The sequence below is a fragment of the Rhopilema esculentum genome, chromosome 10 (genome assembly GCF_057945365.1).
Source record: "Rhopilema esculentum isolate cy_ngs chromosome 10, ASM5794536v1, whole genome shotgun sequence".
Lineage (NCBI taxonomy): Eukaryota > Metazoa > Cnidaria > Scyphozoa > Rhizostomeae > Rhizostomatidae > Rhopilema > Rhopilema esculentum.
The window spans coordinates 9,919,897-9,946,181 of record NC_142824.1 but is presented as its reverse complement, the minus strand read 5'-3'; the positions used below and the strand labels follow the sequence as shown (position 1 = coordinate 9,946,181).

General features: G+C 34.6%; 3 protein-coding genes across 3 annotated transcripts in view; 1 reads left to right on the top strand and 2 right to left on the bottom strand.

Moving 5' to 3' along the window:
- Positions 1–73: 73 nt before the first annotated feature.
- On the bottom strand, positions 74–7,701 carry LOC135685244 (COP9 signalosome complex subunit 3). The gene is made up of 14 exons (XM_065201117.2): positions 7,481–7,701; positions 5,259–5,371; positions 4,974–5,023; positions 4,676–4,768; positions 4,464–4,538; positions 3,809–3,913; positions 3,537–3,626; positions 3,301–3,351; positions 2,834–2,935; positions 2,526–2,597; positions 2,061–2,147; positions 1,637–1,750; positions 1,226–1,306; positions 74–335 (listed from the first exon to the last, which is right to left on the bottom strand). Exons 1-14 carry the CDS (start codon positions 7,651–7,653, stop codon positions 279–281), a joined length of 1,263 nt encoding a protein of 420 aa, XP_065057189.1. The 5' UTR covers positions 7,654–7,701; the 3' UTR covers positions 74–278.
- Positions 7,702–7,713: 12 nt separating this feature from the next.
- Positions 7,714–10,362, top strand: LOC135685254 (uncharacterized). Its single transcript, XM_089110785.1, has one exon. It carries the CDS (start codon positions 7,735–7,737, stop codon positions 8,797–8,799), a length of 1,065 nt encoding a protein of 354 aa, XP_088966911.1. The 5' UTR covers positions 7,714–7,734; the 3' UTR covers positions 8,800–10,362.
- A 252-nt stretch (positions 10,363–10,614) lies between these two features.
- The window catches only part of LOC135685216 (rotatin), a 30,193-nt gene continuing 14,522 nt past the window's right edge, over positions 10,615–26,285 (bottom strand). Inside the window, exons 15-36 of the mRNA XM_065201067.2 lie at positions 26,171–26,277; positions 25,142–25,386; positions 24,291–24,488; positions 23,876–24,142; positions 23,122–23,361; positions 22,422–22,695; positions 21,599–21,727; positions 21,046–21,312; positions 19,971–20,075; positions 18,752–19,113; positions 17,845–18,024; positions 17,116–17,351; positions 16,116–16,256; positions 15,215–15,657; positions 14,843–14,920; positions 14,054–14,180; positions 13,470–13,681; positions 12,857–13,013; positions 12,080–12,202; positions 11,672–11,775; positions 11,447–11,516; positions 10,615–10,965 (exon numbers count right to left, since the gene is read on the bottom strand). Coding sequence (XP_065057139.2) covers positions 10,877–10,965; positions 11,447–11,516; positions 11,672–11,775; positions 12,080–12,202; positions 12,857–13,013; positions 13,470–13,681; positions 14,054–14,180; positions 14,843–14,920; positions 15,215–15,657; positions 16,116–16,256; positions 17,116–17,351; positions 17,845–18,024; positions 18,752–19,113; positions 19,971–20,075; positions 21,046–21,312; positions 21,599–21,727; positions 22,422–22,695; positions 23,122–23,361; positions 23,876–24,142; positions 24,291–24,488; positions 25,142–25,386; positions 26,171–26,277 — 4,154 coding nt within the window. The 3' untranslated portion in view covers positions 10,615–10,876. The remainder of the gene's footprint in view (positions 10,966–11,446; positions 11,517–11,671; positions 11,776–12,079; positions 12,203–12,856; positions 13,014–13,469; positions 13,682–14,053; positions 14,181–14,842; positions 14,921–15,214; positions 15,658–16,115; positions 16,257–17,115; positions 17,352–17,844; positions 18,025–18,751; positions 19,114–19,970; positions 20,076–21,045; positions 21,313–21,598; positions 21,728–22,421; positions 22,696–23,121; positions 23,362–23,875; positions 24,143–24,290; positions 24,489–25,141; positions 25,387–26,170; positions 26,278–26,285) is intronic.

Here is a 26,285-nt window from a genome sequence, read left to right as displayed (position 1 = left end):
ATCCTCCAAATGAAGAGTCAATTAAAGGCCAGAAAATGATTTACAATTGAGGTGAAGACAATTTGTCAACAACTTAGCAGCACTGGTTTCAGTTTTATTAAGTTTCAAAGTAACAATTTTAAAAGTACTTTTACTCTCTTCAAGATTAAACAAAAATTATTTAACAAATGTCAAATACAAGGAGCTAGTTCTAAATTGGTTTTTACAATGCACTATTGATTTTGTATGGAATCTTGATGAAAGCTCTACAACTGTTCTAACAGCAAAATATCTCTGTTTTATGACATAAGCTCATCTCCTTTACTTGGATCGTCTAATTGTTGTAGCCCAACAACCTAGATGGATGTAAAATAAGTGAAATTTTATCAACCATAAAAAATATATAGATAAATTCAGCAGAAACATATTCTTCTTTACATAGACAATGTCACCAACAAGGTTAATTGATAATTTTAGTTTTCAGTTGAGGACCATTAATTTTTATATTTTTACATCTTTCTTTCCTTTTTGAGAAGCTGATACTTCTGGAAGGTTTCTGGAAGGTGAGTTGTCTCAAGTTGTGTGTCTTTCTATTCTTTCCACATAACAAGCTTGATATGTCTATTGGACCAGTATCTTTTCTTTTTTGTTACCTCCCTTCTTCTCATACATTAGGTAATACATAATTTTTTTATATATGTGAAAAATGAATGGAAACAATACAGACAAATCTCTTGCAGACAAAAATGACATCAAAGACAGAGCCTATGCCACAAATTTGAAAGTGGGAGGCCAAGGCTAGCAAAAGTAGGGGGCCAAGGCTTTTTTTCCTTTTAGTATAGCTTCAAAACTACTTGCTTCGCAAAAAAGTGGGGGGATCATGGCCCCTCCCGCCCTTTATGACTCAGATTAAAAACAAAGAAGGCTTAATTTAACAGACCATAATTCAATTTTAGACATTAACGCGCAAGTAATATAGGTCACTGCTATTGTTTTTTATTGATTACTTTCCTATATGCAAAAACAAAACTCCAAACACGAAAAAGAGGCTAGTGGTCCCCCAAAATCCCCATGTAACATCGATTTTCGAAAAATCAGCACCCTTGAAATGACCAAATGCACTTGGTTCCAAAAATTTAGCTCTCAAGCGACCATTCCCCTATTCTCCACCTGGTCTATAATAGGAATAAGTTATACACAATGGTACCATACCATATTTTTCACAACCATACCAAATCAAGCTTACCTTCTGGACATATTGTGGGTTAACTGATATTTCTCTGTCCATTTTTTGTAGCTTTTCATCTAAAATCATGCATTTTCGAATCTGCAAGATATAGAAGAGAGAGTTGCAAACTAAAGCAATTTGAGAAAACCAAAATCAAATATGTCATTTGTTGCATAATGTTTATTGGAGAAAATTCAAACTCAAACTCAAATCAAACAAATGTAAATTCAAACTCTAAAGCCAAGTTATTAAACATTAAGCTGAATTGCTGATAATATTTACCCACAATGCAGGGTTAACAAAGACTGAACCCTTGATGCTCACACATACAGTATGCCCAAGACTAATTAACAATATGGACATAAACCTGGTGCAAAAGCCTGGATATTAAAATGCTGATATGTAAGAAAAATTTCAAAATGGCTCCACCTCTTCATCTATTTTCATTACTACTGTTGAAGAATCATATCTCTCAGCGCTGTCGTGAAATTTCACCATACCATCTTTTTGATCAATAGTTGCATGAATTTCCCCATCTTCAATCTAAAATGGCATATTATTGTATCCTTTGAAATTATAACCAAACAAATAGGTTCTGAAAGAGGCAATCTAAATTCTAGAACTTAAAAAAACTTGAAATTATTTGGTTTACTTTCATAAAAAAGCGTCAAAATTCTTAGAATATGTCTCATGAAACTGTTTGTATAATAGCAACATAGTATGTAAAAATCAGTAAAATGTCTGATTTACAAAGTATCAAAATTATTTTCTCCTTTCTAAACATATTATGGAAACCATAATAGCAGAATTGAGTGAAAAAAGACGGTTATTCCTATGAAAAAGGTAAACTTACCATTTCAAGTAAATAAGATTCAGCTTCCTGGGCATTTTCAAGTTTTACTCTGGTGGCCATGTCGCTTAATGAAAGTGTGATGAATGTCTGGAAAACACAATAACAGAGTATAAATCATTAACTGAAAACAAATAACAAATAAAATGCCAAAATTGTTTTGTGTGGCCTGATCAGAATAGTCAGCTACCAGCATCACTTCACAGAACTTGGATTATAGTGCATTTAAAATAACCCATAACAAAACAGAAGAAACAAATAAAGACTACAAAAAAGCATTAACAACTATGGTTTAAGATTATATAAAATATTATGTTGTTGGCTTTAAAACTAAATAAAATTTTATTGATAAAAAGTTATACTATTACATCCCTAAACAACAGGAAAAACGGAACCTATAAACAGAAAATTTCATTTTAATGAATGTAATTAACATTCATGAAATAAGCTAAGAAATATGTATCATGCCTTTGTTAATCGTTGGATGTTTCGTTTATATAAAGATGCTATGACTTGCTTCAGCAACCCTGCATTATTATCCTGTTGAGGAAAAATAAAAGAATTGCAAATACCAATCTTCAGTAGAAAGAAACAGCATGTAAACATAAACACAGCATGCATATACACATGAAAACAACATTCTTATATTTTATACAATATCTAACACTATCAATAAAATATCAAACTTAAAAGAAATATACTATTACTTTACATGACAACATATTTTTACAAGAAGTTTAAATTCTGGCTGACTAGTTTAATCCTTGTTTACTTACCCTTTGGAAGACTTGATGATGCTTTTCTGCAACCGATCGAAGCTGGTCAGGATCGTGTGAACCATAAGAGTTTGCTAATTCTACATAGGCAGAGCTAAGTGCCTGTATGCGGTAAAAAAGATAGATAATAAACCCAAAAATTACTAAACCAGAGAAAAATCAAATTCTTAACAATATGAGGCAAAATTGACTTTATCAAATTTCATTGAGGAAAAATAATACCAAGTTTAAAATAGATTAACATTTGTATATCTCGTATTTCACAGCATTTAAAAAATACTTAACTATGTTATGAGACTATTTCATATAAACATTTTCAAATTTGACATAATTAGGTGATAACATTATAAATAGAATATGGAATAGTATTGGGGCATCATATGTGGAATAACTCAAAATTTATTGTTAAGACATTTATGAACTGAACACCTGTCTGATTCTCTCTATAGAAAATGAAAAACTGATACCTTCAAAAATCTTGGTACCACAGCAGATGTATACCTTGGAAGGGTTACTATCTACAAAGGAAATGTACTTTTCCATTGTAAAACTGATACAAGATGAATCTAATCTGGGAAAAAGTTCCAGAATTTTCAATTTTTTCTGTGATTCTTTAAATAACAAATTTGAATCTGCCTTTTCCATTCATTATGTTTGAATGGAACACTTTCTAAAAAATACTGATTTTTTAGCAAATTCTTACCTTTCCATGAAGATAGGTAGAAACAAGAATAAACTTTTTATAAGCCTCTAGCATTATATGGCTGACTGATATTGCTGGAGTTGTTACAGCCTGGAGAAGAAGAAAAATTAAAAGGAAATGTTAAAACATACCCTAGTGACTTTTTCTAAAAAACCTTAATATAGAATTCAAGCATCTTGTACAATCATATTTGTTGCTAAGCAAAAAATGGTAATTTAAAGACAGAGGTTTTTATAAACGCAGTAAATCTTTACAAGGAAAGAGTTACTTACCACTTCAAAGAAGAACAGAGCATTGTCATACTTCTTTACCGCAGCATAGATCATTCCCCCATAGTAATAATAGAGAAGAAAATACCTGGAATCATACTGGCCATTCTGCAAAAAGTAGACATCAAACAAATATGAAAAAATATCAGTAAAAATATTAAGAAGTGTGTATACAGATAATATTAATAAAGTCAAGTTTACTTGAGTTGAAAATTGTTTGGGTTAAAGGAAAGTTTAATTAAAAATTTCGCTTAGATTAAAATGAATCGTCTTGGCTCTATGTCTCCTGATTCAGCTATGCTTCACTAACTCTTCAATAAGACCAGCTGTCTAGTTTTTCAAATTTTAATTTTCCATAAATTTTGATAGGCAAAGACAAGTTTGAAGTTTGTCAAACTTTCAACAGGGACTCTATGCAAGGATTACAGATCATAATATCTGCATTTATATAGATATGCATGCATGCAAAAATCCACATAAAAAAGTTTCCTGACATACTATTCTAGAAATTCAATGGCAAAAATTTTGTTTATTGCCACATCATGTCTAGATCCCATGACAAACTTCTTTACCTTGACTTTCTACATCCTTTTCACAAGAGGAAAATACCTATCAAAAAGTACAGTACATGGCTCTTTATTGAAGAACAGAAACAAACCTCTTTATGTATATCAGTGACATCAATGTCCATAAACCTCAATGCTGGTTTGAAATTCTTAGACAACAAACAGAGCTGCAAAAATATAAGTATATTGTGGTACAACCTGATAAAAAAATAAGTTAAAAATCAGTTCTTGTTTCAAACCAGAAGCCATCAATGCCAATATTGCTGATATCTCTAATTGTTAAAATTGTTCCTTCAATTTTTACCTGAAGCAGGTCAGAATGTATGGAGGTTAGTTGGCTTTCATGTTGCCTTGCTTTGCAGATTGCTGTTGTCATCAGTTTTATACCTCTACCTGTCTGAAAAATGCAGGGTTGTTTCATTTTGCAATTCAGTAAAAATATCTAAGAATTTTTGAAATACTTTTTGCAAATGGCTACAAGCAGCCTTACATCAAAACAAAGTATCAACATATCAAAAACAAGATTATGGGGTGAATATAAATCACTACAAATGGCTATTTAGATATTGAAAGAAAATATTTTAATCTGAATTCATACTTACTTGCTTCTTGTCAATCAAACATCGTGTGACAAAATGACAAATATGGATAACTAAAATTGTAAAAACACATTAAGAAGCTCTTAATTATCTAAAACATATTTCTCATGGCAACACTTCAGGAAAAAACTGTGAAATTAAAAGTATAGAATAACAGCTTATAGCATCCAATTCACAGAAAAAAATTTAAAAAAAATTATCAGTCATCTCATTTGATGCTTGGTACAAAATCTATAAATATCCATAAAAAGACTAGATAAATAAGAAACAGAATCAAATAGGCCTTACATTTTTCTATAACAATTGGCAATTGCTCTTGAGAACACAGTTCAATAAAATTCTTGATCTGTGTGAACAATAATTCAAAATCTCCATAATTTGGTAAATCGATCTTTATTAGCCTGAAATAAATTTAAGTTTTGTTATAAATAGTTTTCCAAAGATAAAATGCTACAGACACTAGAATAGCAGCAAACATAGATACTTTAACATAGATCTTTCAACTCTATTGAAGTATATTAGCTCTAAACAATAAATACATTGTATTTGTCAAATTATGTGGCATTTTGTGCTAATAACCAATCAAAAGTTATGCAAAAAGTATTTATGATGGCAAAGTAAGTATTCAAAATTTGTTTGCTTGTCGTGGCTAAGTCCCTGAAGACCCTACACTTTTTTAAATGGGTGATCATATTGAAAAACCAGGTTTTTGGCTGGAGGATCTGGCCACAAAAATTACAACAGATAGATAAACCACCTTCCTTGTTTGTGTCAGGCAGGAAATTTTATAAAATACTTTACAATAATTTAGATTTTATTTTATATAAAAACCATGCAAGTAAGAAAGAAAAATTCAAGAGAAGTAAATTTTATACCAAAAAACATTATTAAGCACTTTTGCTAGCTAAACAAAATGAATAACAAGTTCTATCTAATTATGAAGCTTATCCTTGCACAAATCTTTCACATCTCATTTTCAGTTTTATACCCAGGGCAGTGGAAATGCAACTTTCAAAGATGCCACCTATCCAGGGTTGCCAGATAATTTCCAATTTTGGTCTTTTTCAGAGTTAAATTGCCTGGAAAATTTTTTTGGCCTACTACATAAATTTGGCCATTTTAAACATTATGAGTTCATTTACTGCTAAAGTTTTATATAAACTTTAGCACCCTAAGTAACAAACAAATTATGAATTGAAAGAGCAATACTACAGTGTAATGGCTTAACGATTATCAAAGGAATTCGTTTGAAGGAGAAAGTTTCTTGGTCTCTTGCTCGAGCTTGGATGTCATCTGAAAGGTTCATGCATGGATATATATTATTCACTTCACACTGTGTATTTTGGAGGAATTTTCAATTTGACCTTTTTACGTGAATTTTGGCCTGAGTTTGCCACCTATCTGGCAACCCTTCTTTTGTAAATCCCATCTGGCAACCCTGCACCTATCATCAGGCTCTTTTGATTTTAACACAAACATCCAATATCTAACATAAGCACTACTCATGATATCATGTTTTACCCTCTTATTTTCTACTCTGTCATTGTCAGTATCTAAGAAAACAGATTTCATCACCCTTACAGGGACAAGGCTAGATCAAACAAGTGCTGGGTGGGACAATTTTGAATTTTATGACTTTCAAAAAAAGTTGACAAATGGCACATTATCAGCTACCACCCATTATCAGCTTCCAACGCGTGATGCCCATATAACAATTTACTTTAGTATAATACATGACTTTGCCAGAGGGGGAAAAAATTTTTTTCTCAAATCCCGTCCGTGCTTTTTTGCAAATTTAGATTAATCCGAGCAGTTGGAGCATGGACTTTTGTGTGAATTCTGTGCATAGCCTAATCTCCAGCCCTAAAAGTGCTATTTTAAAATGAAATCCTGCAGCTTTTAACCTGTCATTTTGCAACATTATTTGTTCCCATGCAAGTGTAAGCGACAGAAAATAATTCCCAGCGCACAAAAAATACTTTGCACTCTGGTGACAGACGTTTGAGGTGAAAGCAAAAGAAGTCCAGCATAGCTACGAGCATATGCATGTTTTCGAGCCTGGGAAATAATCATTCTCTGCAGACTTGGGTGGCAGTTTCCAGACTGGAAACTTTGCTTCTTGCGCGGGCAAGTTTATTTTGAAAATTTGAGACTGCGCGCCTGAAATCATGCACTCTTAGTTATTTTTATTGTTAATAATGTTAAATCCTATTGTCAAGGGATCTAGGGGATTTTGCGCGGCCAATATGCAAAAGCGCGCAGAGGTGTGCGCGGGCAATATATTGCGGGCGCGCAGCAAAGTTTCCAGTCTGGGGCAGTTTCAGTGTTTTTCACATTGAAAACTTAGCACACAATTGATGTTGACACTAACTATAAATACCGAAAGGAACATTTTTTAAATGATAATTTGAAGGGGTTAGGCTCCAAAAGAATAGGTAGCAAAATAAAAAAACCTAAAGATAAAATATAAATGAAAACACGGATTTTGTTAAAAGGTTTACTACACATACAGTATTCCTAAAAAGCCAATGGTATGCTGAGCAGGGTCTAGTGCATCAATAGCAGCATCTATTTTAGAAGCATTCTTCACGATTGTTTCTACTGAAGAGTTTATACATTCCACGAGTTGTGTCCAGTTTTTGTCGTCTGAGTACAATTTGATTGCAGCAACCAAGTCCTCCATTCTCCTTTCACCCGCTTACAGTCAGTCTCTTTTTCAGAAAGATACATTTCATGGCCTCGGCTTCATTTCATTCGTTGAAAGATGGCGGGTAAGAAAGTAGGTAGCGTGCTTGCAATCAGTAGCCCAATATTTTCTCACGAGAGTCCTATGCAAGCTCTCAGAAAAATGTGCAGATTATTTGCTCCTGCATCTGTGTTTTGTTTTCAGGCTAGGTGTTATCGAGGAAGCAACAGAGATACCAGAATACGAGAGCGGAAGCTACAAGAGAAGCTCAAACGTCGATTACCACGGCAAGACACAGTCTTTGACAAAAAGGCTTTTATTTTTCAAAATCTTGACAAAGAGCTGTTTTGCTTTCAGGAGAGGATGGGGTTGAAATTTAACGACCCCAATTATCTGACCGCTGCATTTGTTCATCCATCTTTCCTGGCGAAGATTAGCCGTAGAGAAGACATCCCGCAATTCGCTTCCCAAAATTACTCGCTAGTAGAGAGACTTCAAAACTTAAAGTTGTCTCCAGATACTCTCACGCTGCTTGGTCTCACGCAAACAAACTCGACTGTAACGTCTAAAGTCTTTTCTTCATTTCCATTTTTGCCATCAATAATGATAAGCGACATTTCTGAACAATTGTCAGGTAGAAATATAGTTACAAGGTTAGCGGAAAATATTGGAATTCCAGAGCTCTTGGTTATTGAAGAGGACATCGATCAGATTGATAATGAAAAACACCTACCGTTCTCGAGAGCAGATGTCATATGTGACGCTTTCTTTGCACTGATGGGAGCTATTTATAAAGACCTTGGTACAGAGGAACTGCAAAGTTTTATTGATGATTTTGTCATGCCATTTATTGATGATGAAGTTTTCAGAGATCAGATAAAAATAAAGCAGCCAAAACTAATTGCTTCAGGGGCTGCAGCTCTTGCAGGGTACAAAGAAAGCATTGAAAGCAGATTGCTTTTTAACACCCAGTATGATGCCGAAGTTCCATTGTATGTTGTTGGTATTTTTGCAGGTGCTCAAAAGCTAGGTGAAGGAGCAAGTGATATGTTACATAAAGCAGAAGCAGCTGCCTTTGAAAATGTAATTCACAGTTTCATGTGGATGAAAGAATCAAATGAAGACAAAGAATCATATAGATAATGACTCAAGTCAATATGAAAGCCTAAGAAATTTACTTAAGTAAAAGATTTTATTAAATTGCATGTTTTATTAAAAGATTTCTTACAATTTGAGTTTAAAAGGGTTAACAACAATTTTCTTGTGTCATCTTCTGCTCCTAAGTTCCTTTGTTTTAATTTGATTTACAGAGGAACTGAAACAAAAAACATATGAATTGCTAGGAATTTTAAATTCATACTTTTGACATCTAAAAATCTGTAATCAAAAGATCTAAAGGGGCTGTTGCTTAAATGCACATTGCATTGTCAGAAATATGCACATTGCATTAAGTTCCATATATGTCATGTTAAACTCAAATTTGCTGTGTAGATAAATTTGGATAAAACTCATAAGAATAAAATTATAATTACATTTTAAATGAACAAAAATTTTACTTTTGACTGAGGGTAAATGATGTGAATGAAAAGGCAACCAGCCCATTTTGCTAGATGCACAGAAGAGAGATCAGCTTTCAAAAAAAGGTGAAGACTGGAAAAGCAGACAAGGCAGAAAGGGGACAATTAAAGCAATGCCCTCTGTAATATATTATTCTGCCAATGGTTCTTAGCATTATTTCACTAAAATAAAGAAAAGGAGCAACACTCATGCTAAGAATGTCTGCCTTGCAAGACAATAGAAATGCTATATCAAAATTGATTACCTTACAATTGCAGCTAATTATCAAATAAATAAGATTTTCAAATGTAGATATAAACCCCTTACCAAATAGTGAAACCTTGTTACATGCATTAACTGCTTTGAACCTAGTTACGCTAGAATATCTTGGAATTTTATTAAAGCAAACCATCATTTTAAACTATAGTCTGTTATTATTTTTAAAACAGGGGGCTCTCTCCCCGATTGGCCTAGTTACTGAGAGAGCTCATACTCAAGAAATTCCCCTCCATACAACTCTCCTCGTTTCTATTTAATTGGTTATTACCGTTGCTATACATTTTACCTAAATTAAATTAAGTTATGATTTTGCTATTGTGTTTAATGTATTAATTTAACTTGGATGTTGTATATTGTTTGCTGAGGAGTTTTAAAATAAATTAAACTGAAATTGAACTGAACTGGAATCTATATTCAAGGGCTGAAAAGGTGTTTTTGAAACGAGTCATGTGAAACAGTTGCTCTGTTGAAACTTGGGTCTTTTTCAAGTGTAGAACAACAAGGTTTTTAGGGTTTAAGAAGCATATATTTCATCACAGTGACAAAGATTGAAATAAATGCTGGTTTATAGCTAAATGCGTATCTGAATACTTTGCCTTTAGAGATCCATCTTTAAACCACTTTCGGAAGTAAAACAAAATTTGAGAAGAGAAAGTGCAAATAAATCTGTTGGCTATGAAAGGAAAGTTGAAGCTGAGCAGATAACTGATATTTCCGATTAAGAGCAAGATGATCTGACAGGCATTCCATGAGAAAGCTTGAAATATATTAGAGGTAGTTGTAGACATTGAATTTATCCATCCATCATTGTTATTTCTTACATGTGGTATGACATCATCTTCTTATACTAACCAAATGCATAACCGGAAACATACTTGTGTATCCTTTTTGAAATGTCTTAAACTTAAAACATATAAAAAGTCAAATTCTCGAAATTATGATATGGATTATTCCAGCTAGGCATACTTGTCTTCTGTTAGAGAAACTGAATCTTTAATATCCTCTGGAATTCATTTAAGTGTGCTAAAAGCAATTCCTATTAAAAGCAATTCGTTGCAGCCTGCTTCATTTGCTGATGCTTTAGCTACGCATTTAGATAAAAAAGCAATGAAAACTGTAAAATATAGGAGAAAATGATCTTTGTTCATAAGTTACGGTATAATTGTTCTAAAAGTGGGGTTTCAAATAATACAGGCTGCACTGGAACGTCATCAAACTGCGACATAAAAAAAACGTCCACAAATAATTTTTATCTTAAGAAATTTACAAAAACTGAAACATATATACAAGCAGATTATTAGAACAAGGATATTTACAACATAGATCGTTTATTTATTCACAGTTTTAAAGCAATAAACAGCTGAACAAAGGCACAAATCAAATTTCATTTAGATAAGAATTTTATCGTCCTATCTAGTGAGATTTTTAGCTTTTCATAGCCTTTAGCGTCACCATTAATGGTCAACATCTTGCCTACGAGAAATGGAATAAAAAGTCGAATTAGTAGGTAGTTGTCAAGGTCTTGTGGAAGGTTAAGCATTCGCCAAGAAAAATGTCCCGCTTTCTTTAAAAGGAAATGAGATAATGGCAAAGTGAAAACTTTCATTGATATTAGATATAACGTCAGTGTGCTAATGATTCCAGTGTACTGTAAATAAATAGTGTACTGTACCTACTTTCAAGTTGCATAAAAACCGCACACTCAAATAATATGAAAGAATTGAATCTGGTTGAACATAGGCCCATATCACACTAGATGGGAGATACCTCAAGGACTGTTTAACTTAGCCCAACTGGCAGTTCTAAAGAACAGATTCCCTATCAGGCGGCTGCGTTATCATAGTGAACTTTTTTCTAGGCTAGGGAACTAAATCTTATAAAATTAACATAACCCAGATGACAATTTTCTTGAAGAGTAAAAAACTTAAAAAAAACTATTGGGTATCAAAACTACCTGAGATCACCTCCTCATTCATTAGCTGCAATTTTGCCAAAAGATTTGTCCTCTTTAGTGCAACTTTGGCCTAAAATTGATAAATAAAAAATTAAATTTAAAGATGCTACCATTTCTGAAAATAAACGTCACCCATAAATATAGACACATTAATATGCATTTGATGATATATCTAAACAGTCCTGCAAGTATTACGAATGTAGAATTTCAAATGTAATCTTATACCTTGTGACAGTTGCGGAGCAAAGACGCAAAACAAGTCACGACCATGGCGCTTGTCCATATTGACTCGGTACCAAGCCCTTTCAGAAGGCATGACGTCAGTTGGGCTGAAAAATTCAAATTTCAAGAAACATACAAACCATTCAAAATATTATTTATTGCTCCGTACAAAAAATGTTTACGCCCTGATAAAATATTGTACATCAAATATTTCCATAAAAAAATTTCTTGATCCGTAATAGGATTACATCCTTCAAATCTAATGGTAATTTTTCTGAATATAAAAAGACACTAATTCAAAAAGCATTGCTGTAGTAATGAAGTCTTAATGGAAAATATGGGTAAAATGAAAGATAGATCAACATTTTTGAAACCAATAGCGACATCAAAATGAACATAAAAAATATATACTGTTGGTAATAAGAGACGGTTTGTTAGCTGGAAAATGAAGCAAGTTGCGAAGAATCAGCAAGCATCTTTGTCTCTCTCGATGTTGCTCCTCGGAAGCAATGGCAATTATGGTTGAGAGCATGTCTGCGAAATAAAAAGGAAGAAACTTGGTTCTATGCATTACAAGTCATAGGCGACGGAGTTTTAACTTTCATGGCGAGCTAAAATCAAACACTGTTCTTGCATGCTGCCAAAGGAAACATGAAATTCATTTACTCGAATAAACGCAACCGGCGTGCTTATTCAAAATCAAAATTTTTTATCCGAGGGACTCTCTTGCAATACAAGAATTTAAGTCCAAGAACGGATCTACCTCGATTGCATGGGTAGCAAACGCAATTGTTGATTTTTTATCAATTTTCAGACAACAATGCTGATTGTTCAGCGTTGCCCGGCGTTTATTCGAGACCGGCGTTTAATTCGAGTAAATACGGCATGCTTTTGGTATCGGAGTAACAGATTATTTTCGATGTGAAACGCTGCAAAATTATTCACTAAGGAAAAATAGTTCTCAAAACTCAACGAAAGCAAAACCAATTAAAATTTTGAGCGAATTTGGTATTAAAATCATGATAAGTTTATCCATTACAGCATAATTGCCTAGTTTTAGGCACGTGTTTCTTTATTCACATCTACGACGACCCAGACTAATCTGGGCTCTGTTTTTAAGCGCAAATCAAGTCCTCGGTGTCTTTTTAACTATAGATCGAATATTTGTTAGGAAAGTTTAAGTCATACCATTCACTTTGAGTATAGCTTGGGCCCCATCACTGTAAAAGGACAAAACCAGGAGAAATTGTATCCACAAGGCTGTGAGAATTTTTGACGCCACCTTTTGCTTTTTATTAGCACTTTGTCCAATTTGACAGCTTTTGAAATTTTGCAAGAAATTGCTCTAAACAGAGAGATGCAAAAACTAGATTTTTTTGCATACAGGAAACAATTTTAGAGAATACAAGAAATAAAAAGATATCATTCATTCTCTAAAAAGTTTAAAACAGATCAAAATGCAGCCAACTATTGCACTTTCTAGACTATCCTCACTTACTTGATTCGAAATTCGTTCTTAAATCAAATCTACTAGACAAAAATTAATGTCAAGACAGAGGAGTTTCAAGATGAATTTGAGACGATAAGAGTTATGTCAAATAATAGCAAAAAATGATCCTAATCTATATCTTAAATACTAAGAGATGATAAAAACTTGTACTATCGGGTATTTACACAAATAAACTGAACAGGAAATGTGGCTTTTCGACTACTAGTAACTCTAACATAACACATCGTCTTGATAACAAATCATGTAACAACATTCAACAAAGCAAAGAGGCTATAAGTAATTGCCACATACCTTCCATATAATTGATCTTGAATCAGAAATGACAATTAGATTGGTCACAAGCAAAAAAGAGGTTTTCGTTGCATTTTCAATTTTTCCAGTTGGAGCCATGCAATCTTTATGCAAACGGATCAGAAGCTTAAGAATGTTTTGAAACAAGAAATTTTCATCATGTACCGTTCTTTGCAATGTGGTCGAGTTTCCATGGCATATCATTTCAATAGCTGTTGTGGGTGAAAAGAACACAGTTAAGTTTTTCGGCATTCAAGAGTATAGTGCCAGTAGAAGTTCTTAATCACTATGAAATAATAAAAGGTTGCAGTCTCACAACTTTATCAGAAATACCTGGAAATACGTAAAAACAGCATTCAAAATTCAATTTTAAAATTATATGCAAGGTTTGATTTAGATTTAGATTTTAGAAAAAAGGATTAGAACCCTAATAAACTCGGTTTAAAACTCCGAAACAAAACGACTTGTCTGGAAGATAGGAATAACGAAACATGAAAATATTTCTAGTTGCTATGTCGGAATGAACAATTTTGATTTCAAATAACACCTACTACCATTGCAGGAAAATCCTCCAAGTACCATACCTTTCGGGCAGTTGGAAGACAGGGTACAAAGAATCTCGAGGATTGCTAGTTTTAATTGTTTTTCGATGAGACACCAAGACCACATCTTTTGAATCGACATCAACAGTCCAGATTTGACAGCTGCATTCTATATAGAAAACAAACTATTGATAATAATATCATTTATGAAACAGTATAAGCATCATACACATTATGCAAACATTAGAAATATTTTAATGGCTGCTTTGATAAAAAAAATCCATACAAAATAATTATGTTAATCTGATAGGAAATAAACCATATTTATCATATTGCGTCATATTTATCTCGCAATAAATCTGGCTGGACATATCTACACATGCCTGTCCACATCCACGTTCGTTCGAAACAAGAAAAGTGATCAGGTCAGATAATAATACATTGCATGTTTTTCATGCTTATCAATATCAGCCATTGCTCAAAAAAGTACAATTCATGACCTACTATTCAGTAATTTGAATTGGTAATTAGCTTGTGTGAGGACCTCTCCAAAGACCCCCTTTTAACCATATTACAAGAACTGACTTACCCCCGGAAAGAGGACTTTTAGTTAGTTAGAGAGAGGGACTGTTGGAATCACGTTGAGGAGTTGTAAAGAGTATTTGGTTTTTATAAAGCTTTGCATTGGAAAACTATGTCGTGTTTTGTGTTTATTACTTGAAGCTAATTGATTTGCACTCGAACCGGGCCACACTTGCGTAAACTGAAATTGATGGCACCTCCCTACATTTCACTATAAGAACAATAAATCTGCACCCTATTTTCTCTCACCTTTGTGTCAGTGCTTGAGTGTAACAGATTTCGAAGAAGTCCAAAAATTTCTGCAACTTCAAGCAACAATGACTTTTCCTATATAAAGAATAATCGATAAAACAATTATTTCGGGAAATTCTTCTATAGAAGGTACTGTATTTAAAAGCATTAAAAGGTAGCAGTAATGCCTTTTTACCAACAATTTAACAAAAATTTGAACTTTTGTATTCTAAAACAAAATAATATGTAAGAGGATTCCTTGTGCTGGAAATTTAGCAAAGATGGATCTTTCTCAATCAAGAAACTACAAACATTTCAGCACCCTGAAAAAAATCGAAAGCGTTGTGATATTATTAAACTTTTGATGACTAAGAAGAGCACACACATTACCTTCCTTTTATGAGCGCCTTCCTTCTCAAATTGCAACGAGGCTAAATTCAGTTTAACATGAATATCTTTTACATCTTCCATTGTAGACTCTAAGAATCCATTTTCCAGCGCAAACTGTTTCGAACTAGTGCTCAAAACAAAGAGCAGCGACAGTGCCGATAAAACAGTCTTCTTATCCTGTCCAATACTCATAGACCTGTTTAGCTGATCTAGAAATATTTTGCAAAAGAACTCTCCTAGCGTGAAAGCAGCTTTCTCGTGAAACTCCTTGCTTTGTTTACAAAAAGACAGCAGTTCACTTCCACCCTCTAGAGCTTGAGGTACAGTTCTATGATTACACTTTCGTCTGCTTTCTCTACCAAAAATGCAACTGAATAGATGTAGAAACAAGCTGACTGTGCTTTTTGCCAGTTTCCCTGCTGACACCACCTGATAGTAAGACACTGCAAAAAAATAGACCGTGTACAGTAGTATAAAACGATCAATCTAGGGCGAAATACGTAAAACGGGTATAAGATGGAGAATTCAAGGGGTTCAACATAACTGATCAGTGAGCTTCCAGTCACTTAAACGACGCTAATGCAATTTGATGCCACATTGCACCAAAAGATACATTGCATTCTCTGAGACATAGCAAGGAAATTATCAAAAGTAAAAATGTGTATCGGGAGTAAATGAGATTTTTTTTCCAGCAAAGGGTTTTGTGGAGGTAAATCTCAGATCCTTGCTACGTATGCATACTATTGTGTTAGTATGAATACAATATTAACATTATTGAGATAATTATTGTAAAATTTCGAGTTGTATCATTCATTACTTCTTTGTTCATTAGGAGGACATACGCATATCATTTTGAATTATAGGTAACGTGAAGCCATGTCTACTATTGAAAGTAACAAACCTGCAACAAGACTGAGGTTTTTTATGACGTAAGCCTCGATTTTCATTTGTTCCATGCTCTGATCACGTGAGCACATCTTGATCAAAAGTCTGAGAGCTTCGTTCCATACCTTGTAGAGGGCTTGACTTGCTAAAGATGAACCTGGGAGATAACCAAACTTAGGTCATTAATTGACAGGGAAAATGTCGTCATTTTTGATTCACTATCCTTAAAGCGATCCTATAAAGCAAAGCCCCCCTCATTGGTGACTGGTACCCAACTGACGTGACTTTCTAAAATAAACTAAGGCTTGTCACCAACGGTCACATTATATTCAATATTTTAATACTTATTACACTGACAAGACTGCAACCTCTCAAAAAATAATGCTACAATCGCATCAAACTCGCAATGACATTGATTTCTGAAGCTTCACGAGGAAAAAACTGGTACAAAGCTGCTACAAACAAAGTTACTTTTATCATTTAAAGAGCTATTCATCATATACACACATATATATAAATGTATTACACGCTTTTAGTATATAGAACAGGATGGTTACAATTTGCTACTGCGAATTTCACGCTTTAATGCGATCATCATGCAACTGTGAATGTATTAAAAATATAAAAAATTACCCCCTCCCCACTTTTGCCGAGACATGGTCTAAACAATTCTACCAAAAACTGACAAAAATGCATTGGGTAGATGTAGTTCATAATCTTTTAAGATTTGCAAAAGGATAATACAACTAGTTTAAAGCATAGAAATGCAGCAAAAGGGCGTGGTCTCAAAATGGCATGGTCTTAAAAGGGCGTTGTGTCATTGGTCACCCCATTAACCTCCCACTCTGCAGTAGCTTGGGCAACCACTGCCACCATAATCTCTTATTAAGGCAGAAAACCAGAGAGCTTTCATTGCAACTTTCTCACATAATCATAAGCAGTACGTGTCTTAAATTAGTAACATTTAGAAAAATTAGGGTAAACACTGTGCAGCGAATGAAGACTATCATACTCACTCGACGTAAATTCTGCATCTATTTCAAACAGTGACATAAGCTGTGAAGAAAACTGCACATCGCCTTGCAACTTCAACGCAAATGCTTTGTGATTTGAGATTAAAAGGTTGACAACTTTGAGAATATTCCCGGCTAATTCCGCATTTTCTAGAAAGCTTTGGGCTAAGTTCGAAGTCTTTGGCGTGCTTTGCGACAAGCGAGTTGTGTACTTGGCAACAAAACTGGCATCCATGAACCTACAAAAAAGAAAGGAATCAACCTTTAAAGATTGATCGAGAAGGGTCCTAGCGGCTGTTTATCAATAAAAATCAAACAAATGTATTAGGTTTAGCAATTCCAGATACAATAGATGCTGCTTTATACAAAGTTATAAACAAAGATCGTGAGTTAGTTAAAATGAATTAAAACAATTATTTGAATATGCATGAAGATGATGAATAAATAAAATGAATAGCCATGAATATAATGATAAGAAGCTTCCGGCATTACCCTTCAAAAAAGAAATATATAACTAACTAATTTGTTTATACAAATAATCATAAAACACCTATTATCGCTTAAGTATACAGCTCATCAATAGCAAAGATGTTATTCTTTTTGTCACTATTCCATCCGATCAAGATTTTTGGCAAATTGTGGGTGGAATACATAGCCTAAAAGGGCCAATATTTAGGGCAGATTGCACTAAAAAATGCTCTTCAAACCATCGAAGAACATTTATGCCTGTACCTTGTAATCATTTCAAGCAGGCCATTTGTCTGGAGGCTTAAAATCACATTTTCAGCATCAATTTCAGCCAACATGCCAATGAGCTGAAACAAAGATGACCTTAGCTTTGTGCTGCTACATTGACCCCGATTATCGATTGTCCTCAGCACCGTTCTTTCTTCTTGCTTTGATACACTAAAACTGAAAGATTACAACGATTTCTTAGGGGGAAAACCCTTAAGACTAAAAACGATCACAGCCATTCGCTGAGTAAAGATATCTTCAAAGGAGATACCACCTAAAGTAACTGACTACCAGAAATCGTACTGTATATCAACTAACATCGCACAGGAGGTTAAGGGGTGTCACAGAATGATTGCTCAGGGATACTCAATCCGAGGTATCATCATATATATTTAAAAAGGAGTGCTGGCCTGTTTCGTAAATCTAAGCTCCACTTCCTAATCTGCCAGAAGTGAGCTCATAATTTTGAGACAAGAATTCGATCAGACAGGCCCTATTTAACAACCAGACACAAAAGTACTTAATTAGAAAGTTTCTAAATATTTAGTTTTCATATTGCAATATTCCAAGTGGGTGATAAAACAGTGAAATTATTCAGAGATCCAAAAAGCGCAAGGATTTCTTAAATCGCTTTCATCTTTTAAGCAATCTAAAAGCTATATGCATCTGAACAAGAAATTTGCCAATTTTATTAGTGATTCTCTAAATGCGTGCTTGTTAGCAAATGGCTAAAAGGTCGACATGTGATTCACTACAAGGTTAGAAATACCATTGATATTAGTTATTCATTTTAGCAGTAACCTACTGGATGTCCATGAGAATATCTGGTAACGTAGAAGGAACCTGCAATTAGAAACTCGACCAGGTTCTCTTAGCAGCTTAAATTTGAATGGGGAGTGCATACCGGAAAACGCTTTGATGATGTTGGGATGAATCTGATAAACTGTCTATGGATGACAACAGCAGGCATTCGGAAGATGAACCTTTGGCATCCTCCGTGATGCTGCTTTTAGTATTCGAGGCAGTAACACTTGTGGGAACACTGTCCGAGCTTTCGTCATCATGACTGCAGTCAGATATGCGTTCATAGTCCTGGTCAGTGTCACTTCTTTGTGAGGAACATGACGTAGAAACATTCTGGTATGCAGATTGCAGCGTGGAAGCGTGCTTAGTAGCTGATTCCCAAATCAAAATATCTTTGATTTTGCTGAAGAAGTTAAAATGATCCAAAAGAAGAAGGAATGCAGGAAAGCCAGTGATGTTTGTCTGTAAAAGATTGGATTACATAAGCATGAAAACAATCAGTACAAAAGATATGACTTGTACAAAGGAAACGTCGACTTCTACAACAAAGACAGCAGCATAGGCAATACAGCAAGTCCTGATATACGATATACGAGTAAATAGACTCTATTTTTATTCTAAAACTTCACAAGCAGGTTCAAAAACTCAAGCAAGCTTGAATGTTTAGCACTATATAGACTCCCGGTACTTCTGGTAGCGTAAATAAACTTTAACAGATGGTACATGAAAAATAATGAAGACAAAAAGCTTTAGTAATGTTGAACATGAACATGCAAAAATTAAGATGCAGTGGAATGCTCTACATGAAAAGTTGCAATACAAATTACTATACTGAACTTATTACACAAGTTAACACACCTATATACAATAAAGATTTCAATTAGGCGAAAAATAACACCAGTAATGTAGGGAAAAGGAAATGGCGGTAGAATGGATTGGAATGAATTGTGCTGCAAAGAAAAAGTAAACAGTAGATGCAAAATAATTTGTGACATTAAGAGTGACAAAGAGGATGTCTGTGCTGCGGTATGATAATGTGCAGGAATGAATGTGAAGGAAAAAATGGTAACAGGCCTAAGCAGAGTCACCACACTTTGACAAAATCGAAGCATGTTTACTTATTGATTTAGATTGATAGAGTAAAATTTAATCTATATTCGTATTCTTACGTGATACAAAATGTAAAAAACTTAGATCACTCCATAGTTATACTAAACTAGATTTCCCTTACGAGAAGGCTGCTTCAATGAACTACAGTGAGCATACAGCAAAAATAGGATACTTTAACTTAACTGACGACAAGATAGCATCATCCCTACCTGGCTCTGTGTATCTTGCACAACCATGTTTTCCCAAAAATCATAAGACGTTGATTCTTTGGAACGTTTAAGTTTTGACAAAGACGTTACAATCAATTTACATGCCTGAAATGTTATAATGAAAAAAATTAGGAGTAACATGTTTCATCATAAGCTATGTTAAACTTCCTCTATCTGTCTGATTTGTTTTTTTTTCTAGACTAGCGGCACTGTTTCACATAAATTACCCTAAAAACAAAAGACTTGAGAGAATTTGCTAACATCCTTTTATTTTAGCTAAAGGTCACCTCTGAAACATCATGCACCTATGAACATATCATAACGGCTCCTAAAATAAGCAGTGAGTTCTCTCATTACAATAAACGTAAGAATCGCGTGTTACAGTAATTGTTTACAGGAGGTATGAAATGCACTCTTTCTTTATAAGAACTACAATCACTGCCAAAAGTCTTGGAACACTAACGTAGGTTTTCAAAGGCAAATTCAGCCATCCCCCTCACCCCCTAGGAACAATGTTGATTTACTATAGAAAAAAGAAAGGGGTTATGGAGTACGCTTTTTCTTGTGGATTGTTTGATACTTTTCTATACTTTCAACATTGTTTTTGGGGGAAAGGGGGGCGGAAGTGGTAGTATTCAAGAAAACAAATGAAAAATAGAAAAGCACAGCGCAAAGTGTTAGGTGTTCCAAGTAATTTTGGCAGTGATTGTAGAAACTTCGGCCGAAGCTCGATGCCCTTATCTTCTCGAAGTTTCTATTTAAAAATAAACTTTTACAAAACCACAAACTATGAAATGTGTCTAAGACCACTAAAGAACATTTTTGCATTGAATCTTGAGTAGTACGGTTGACTAGCTGATAAAACCTTATCTGTTTTGTTAAAATGAGGTTAAACTTAAAAAAAACATAACGTCTATTCTCTCTTCTCCTAAATTGTGGTCATGTTTTTCATTATAATTTTCTCGATGATCATATTATATATGTTTTTATAGAAAGAACAGAGTGTCTTTAAAAAATGATATACTTCTGCATGCTCTGACTTGTGCATGTTAGTGCAGTCACGTGAAAAACATACCTGGCTCCTGATAAGTGAATTCTCATGGTTATCAAGTATCACTCCCACAGCAGATGCCCAAACACCACCAGGATAAATTTGAAATTCATTCACAACGCTTTCAGCACCAGCAGAACCGTTTAAAAGAGCCGTTGATAAGGCCCAACCACACCACCTTATATCTAAACTTCTATCGGTTAATAAAGGTAACAGCCAGGGAAGGGTATTCTCTAATACCCCATCAAACGTTTGTGCGTTATCTTGTAGTATCCAGCTAGCCGTCCAGTCCTGATGAACAAATAAAGACATCATGACAACTTATGAGAAACTCGTTAGATTACATCAAATAGTTCACAGTTCGCAGTTCTCTAAAACTTGGGAGCACGACAGGGTAGCTAAAACCTGTCGAGCACGATTGGATAGTTACTTTTGGGGTAGAACGATAGAATAATTAAAACTTAGGAAGCAAGATAGGGTAGTCACTTTTGAGGTAGAGCAATAGGATGGTTAAAACTTGGGGTATCTAAAATTTGCCGTCTTGAAAGTTGATTAATGGTTGCAAATACACAAATACCTTATCTTTGCAGAATGCCTGGGTTTCCATTGCAACATGACACAGGCACGTTGCGACTTTGGTAATAACTCCTTTTCCCATGAATGAAGTAGAAACACCAGTCCGATCGACATGGAATGAATGCAGAATCTAGAAGATATTGTAATAAAAAGCTACTACTTAAAACTCTTTCTTGTTTGAAAACACGAGAGCACAGTAAACAGCAGATGAAAAAAGATGTGAAAATAATTGTTATTTGATAGCCAAACAGGTTGATGGCCAATCATATCAACATCTTCAACGCACACGACAGACTTTTGTCTTTGAAAGACAAAGATTTTTGTTTTTAGCATCCCAAAGACAGAAATCTGCCGTATGCGCTTGTCAAAGACAAAGATTTTTGTCTCTCAAAGACAGTCTTCGAAATTAAACATGTTTAATTTTCGAAGACGGTCTTTGAAAGACAAAGACAAAAGTATGCCGTGTTCGGATCCAAAAGACAAAAATCTTTCGAAGACATATTCGGTGGCCAATAAGCGACTAAGTTTTGATCACACGAAGGTGTTCTCTTGAAACCTCCCGCCAAGCAGTTTCCTGTCTTTGATTCAAAGACGAAATTCTGTCATATGCGCAATATGTGAAGACAAAAATCTTCGTTTTTCAAAGACGAAATTCTGCCGTGTGCGCTGGGCTTTAATTAGCCTTTTGTATCGAAATACGTCCCTTCGGTTATCACTGTCATTTTTCACGCCACTTATAAACCTCTCATTACATGTAAATTGGGCTTCATTAAGTAAGGTTTCCACATCATTAGCACATTATATTCGCAATTGTCAATATTTACCTGTATAAAAAGATCAGCCATGAGGTTGCAAAGCTCCTCTCCACTGCCTGCAAACTGCAAACTCCAGCCTTTTCTGTAGGTGATATGGGATAGGCAGTCTAATGTGATTTCAAGAACAGGTAAATCATAGTAGCTTGTGGAGCCAACCCTACTTAGGCTTTGCACAACCAGTAAGATAAAGTCGCCTATTCCATGAAGTTGTTGCGATCCATCACCAGCGTTCAGCTTAATACTCAGCAGAGAGACCAGGGCAAGAATGCTTTTGAATAAAGACCTGGAAAAAATAACGAACATTGGTAGAACAAACGGAGGAAGAAGGCCTAAATAAAACCACCTATGAAAATATCATAAAAATGATAAAACGCAGTGTATGGGGGAAGGGACGAGTATTCATTGAAAAGTAATACCTGCAGCTAATATATCAGGGTATAGAGAAAAACAGGAAGACTATTGTTAAATGAAACAAATTCTAGCATACTCATTCTGAAGGAATTTTTATATCCTTTTACACATACGAGTTGTTTGCTTTTGAACATTTCCAGGCTTTAAATAGCCAGTTATTACGAGTCAGCGTTGCTGCAGCTACAGCATCCCGATTCCTGAGGTATCTGTACGATTTGCAAAGTGCAAGATTAAAATGACACAACATTTAAAAGAAGAGTGTGGAAATTTTGTTTCTTTGCATGCTTGCAAATAATACCTGTCCTCATTCTTTAAGTCGTATGTTTCTCCTTCACTTCTGCTTGTTTCTGTTTGCTGTGTTCGGAGTAGAACATAACCTGAGATAACTCCAGTGGCATCGCCACCATATTGGAGAAGAGGTCTCAGTATATCCGCTGTTGTGGCTAGTGACAATTTCGTATCAATCATATTTAGGAGCTGGCAAAATTTAAAAAGGTGGTGGAGAGACGACGTCTTTTTGTCCAAGATCGGATACAGTCTACGGCAAAAATCACAGACTTGATATCAGCAACAATGAAGATACACATTTTCAATGATGCTCCTTTATAAACTTAAAAACTCCTATAAGCGGACCAAAACAAAGTTCAATTGGATTTTGTTGCACAAGTTAATGCAACAAACAGAGCTTGATGACTAGCATGGAAATTACTTATTACAGCATCATCTGATTAAACTGCTTTCGGAAGAAATACCATAAAGAAAATCGGGGGTTAAGGGGCAGGGACCTTAAATCTTTAATTTGCAGACTGTGTAAGCCTAAGAAAGCCTAAGTAAAAATAGGTAGTAATTTTAGTGGATTTCTGTAGTGGATTTCAAAAAAATTTCCGTTATCAATGCTGTTGCCAGATTGACAATAAACTATTTATTTGAAGGCAAAGTATTTAATTATTTATTTGAAGGCAAAGTCCAGGTGCCTACGCCATGAAGTAGAGGCTGGATACAATTCTTGAATTCTGCCATTTTTGCTGCAGTTTGCTTACAAAAAAGCTCACCTTTTAAATAAGTTTGGATCCTGCACAGTGGCAAAGAAGTCTGCATAATGCATACTGAAAAAATCCTTTCTCCCGGTGCAGGGATATGCATTGAGTTGGCATATGATTGCCATGATCTCTTTCTTTAACTCTTTGATTGCTTTTATGATCATTCCTAGATTTTCAGATTTCTTCAAAATCTCTGAATTCTTGTTCATGAGAGCATGCGGCAAACCATCCTTAAGAAGTTTCGCTTCATTATCTGTTAATTTCAAGGCTTGACTGGAGCTGCAACCAGAATGAAGAAAAACTCACTAGTATAAACAATCTCTATCAGAAATGACTTTTATCATTATTTAACATTAGGCTGGTAAATAACTAAAAACATATCCAACAAACTAATAAATCAGAAGGGCACTACTAGGATTCGACGTACTTCCGCAAACATTCACTGCTACTTTCAACCTGGACATTAGCCGGACCTCCTGCCTCTATGACATTCCAGCTGATCCGAATCATTGAAGAGAATGGCTCATCCCTCAGAATATGCATTTGATCCGTAGTTAAATAGCAAGGCCTTTCTCTGTGTTCTGTTGATATCTCGTATGTTGGCAGATCTAGTGGTAATGCATACCTAAGAAAGGATATTTTGATGTAATATGCTCTGTTGGATACAGATGCAATACACTGTCATCGCACAGCTTGAATCAAATCGATTAAGAAGACTTTGATCTCTTTTATTACCTTCTAAATTATCTAGAGGATTTTAGGTTGAGTTAATGTTGCTAAGCTGAACAAAAAAAATAAACGACAATGTAAATAGAAATGGTATCCTTTACTACTTTGCATGCCATTCCTGCAGACAGGTAACAGTTTCAAAAAAACATATCATCTATAATAATACGTTAAATTTAAAATATGTTCAACATTTACAAATTGGCTTGACCGGTAACTGGACCCTAAGGACAGGACCGGTAACTGTAAGTAAGCAAGCAGCAAGCAAGCAATCCCTTTTAGCAAGCAAGCATTTGACAACACAATTAAAAATAGAAGCTGAAAGATCATTATCGAACATAGCTTGAATAACCATCAAAATGTCCAGGAAATTGAAGCTTATACGAAGAAATCAAAGCAAAAGGCAATGCGCATTTGCGTCAATAAAAAGAAGAGGAAGTAAACTTTCAGGTCAGTTTGGTAAGTCTTATTCACGGTCAACACAAAAACATTTAATATATTCTATTAATTTTATATAATCTACTTTGAAAAACTTGATGAATCTAGACTGACCTTTTAGCAACCAAAGCTGGAAGGGAATTGTTTTTTCCCTTGATGACTTCATCAAATACAAGATATGCGATAAGGCAACTCGTTTCAAAATGCACTGACTCAACCTCGTGAAATATCAGTCTGCATTTGAAAATATCAAGGTACAATGATTTGTCCACGGCCAACGCATGGCGAATTGTGCTGCTGTGCTGTACAATATGCTTCAATATAGTGACACAGGAAACTATCATCTTTAGGCCAGGAGTCTGCACAAATGAAAAAATAAAGGCTTTACTGGTATTCAAAAGTAACAGAGAATAGGTACAGATATGTTTATGTTGCGGCAAACATAGAGAGGTTCGCTGAAAGTTAGAACATTTTAGAGATCTTGGGACAAATCCGTATCAGTTTGGTAACAGAGTTCATTTCAGTTGAACCAGCTCTGGTTACAAATTTTTCTAAAAAATATACATGTCCTAAGCGTTGGATTTGAATAGGAAACAAAAGACAACATAACTGACAACTTAAGTTACAATATTCAAAGGCCTATTGGATCAAATGACAAAATATTACTAGAATATCAGTCCAAGCTTACATTACTGTGTTTTGAAAACATTAAACAGTAAAAAGCAGAAAATACCAGGCTGTGGTGAAGCGAGGTTTCCTTTTGTGTATATTATCAGACTACAATCTGTCTTACTCGTCATGTGAAATTTGATCCCGTTCTGTCATCGTGTTTTTGTAATCATCTGCGTCTTACGGTATATCAAATTCTAATTAATAAAAATCCTCAGAAACGAACAACTTGCATTCTGCAAGGATAGGAGGTTACGGATTCAAACTGAGAATTCTTTGGTTTTTTTTTTGAAAAACAAGAGTAAGAAACGTCGAAAAATGACTTCAAACACTATAGACCTCTGGGAAATAGAAGCTTGTTTCATTACATGTGTAAATGTCACCGTCTCACAATTGCAGGAGAAAATTTTGCAGCAAATCACCATTTGTTAAAATGTTGTTAGGAAAATCTAAAAGTCATACTATTTGACTTACAGCTGGCACTGAGGAATATGAACCAATTTTCCTGATTTGAGAATGCAATTTTGCAACCAGAATTTTATCAGCATCTTGGTCGAGGAGTTGTTTGTGTAGACTGGTATCTACAAAA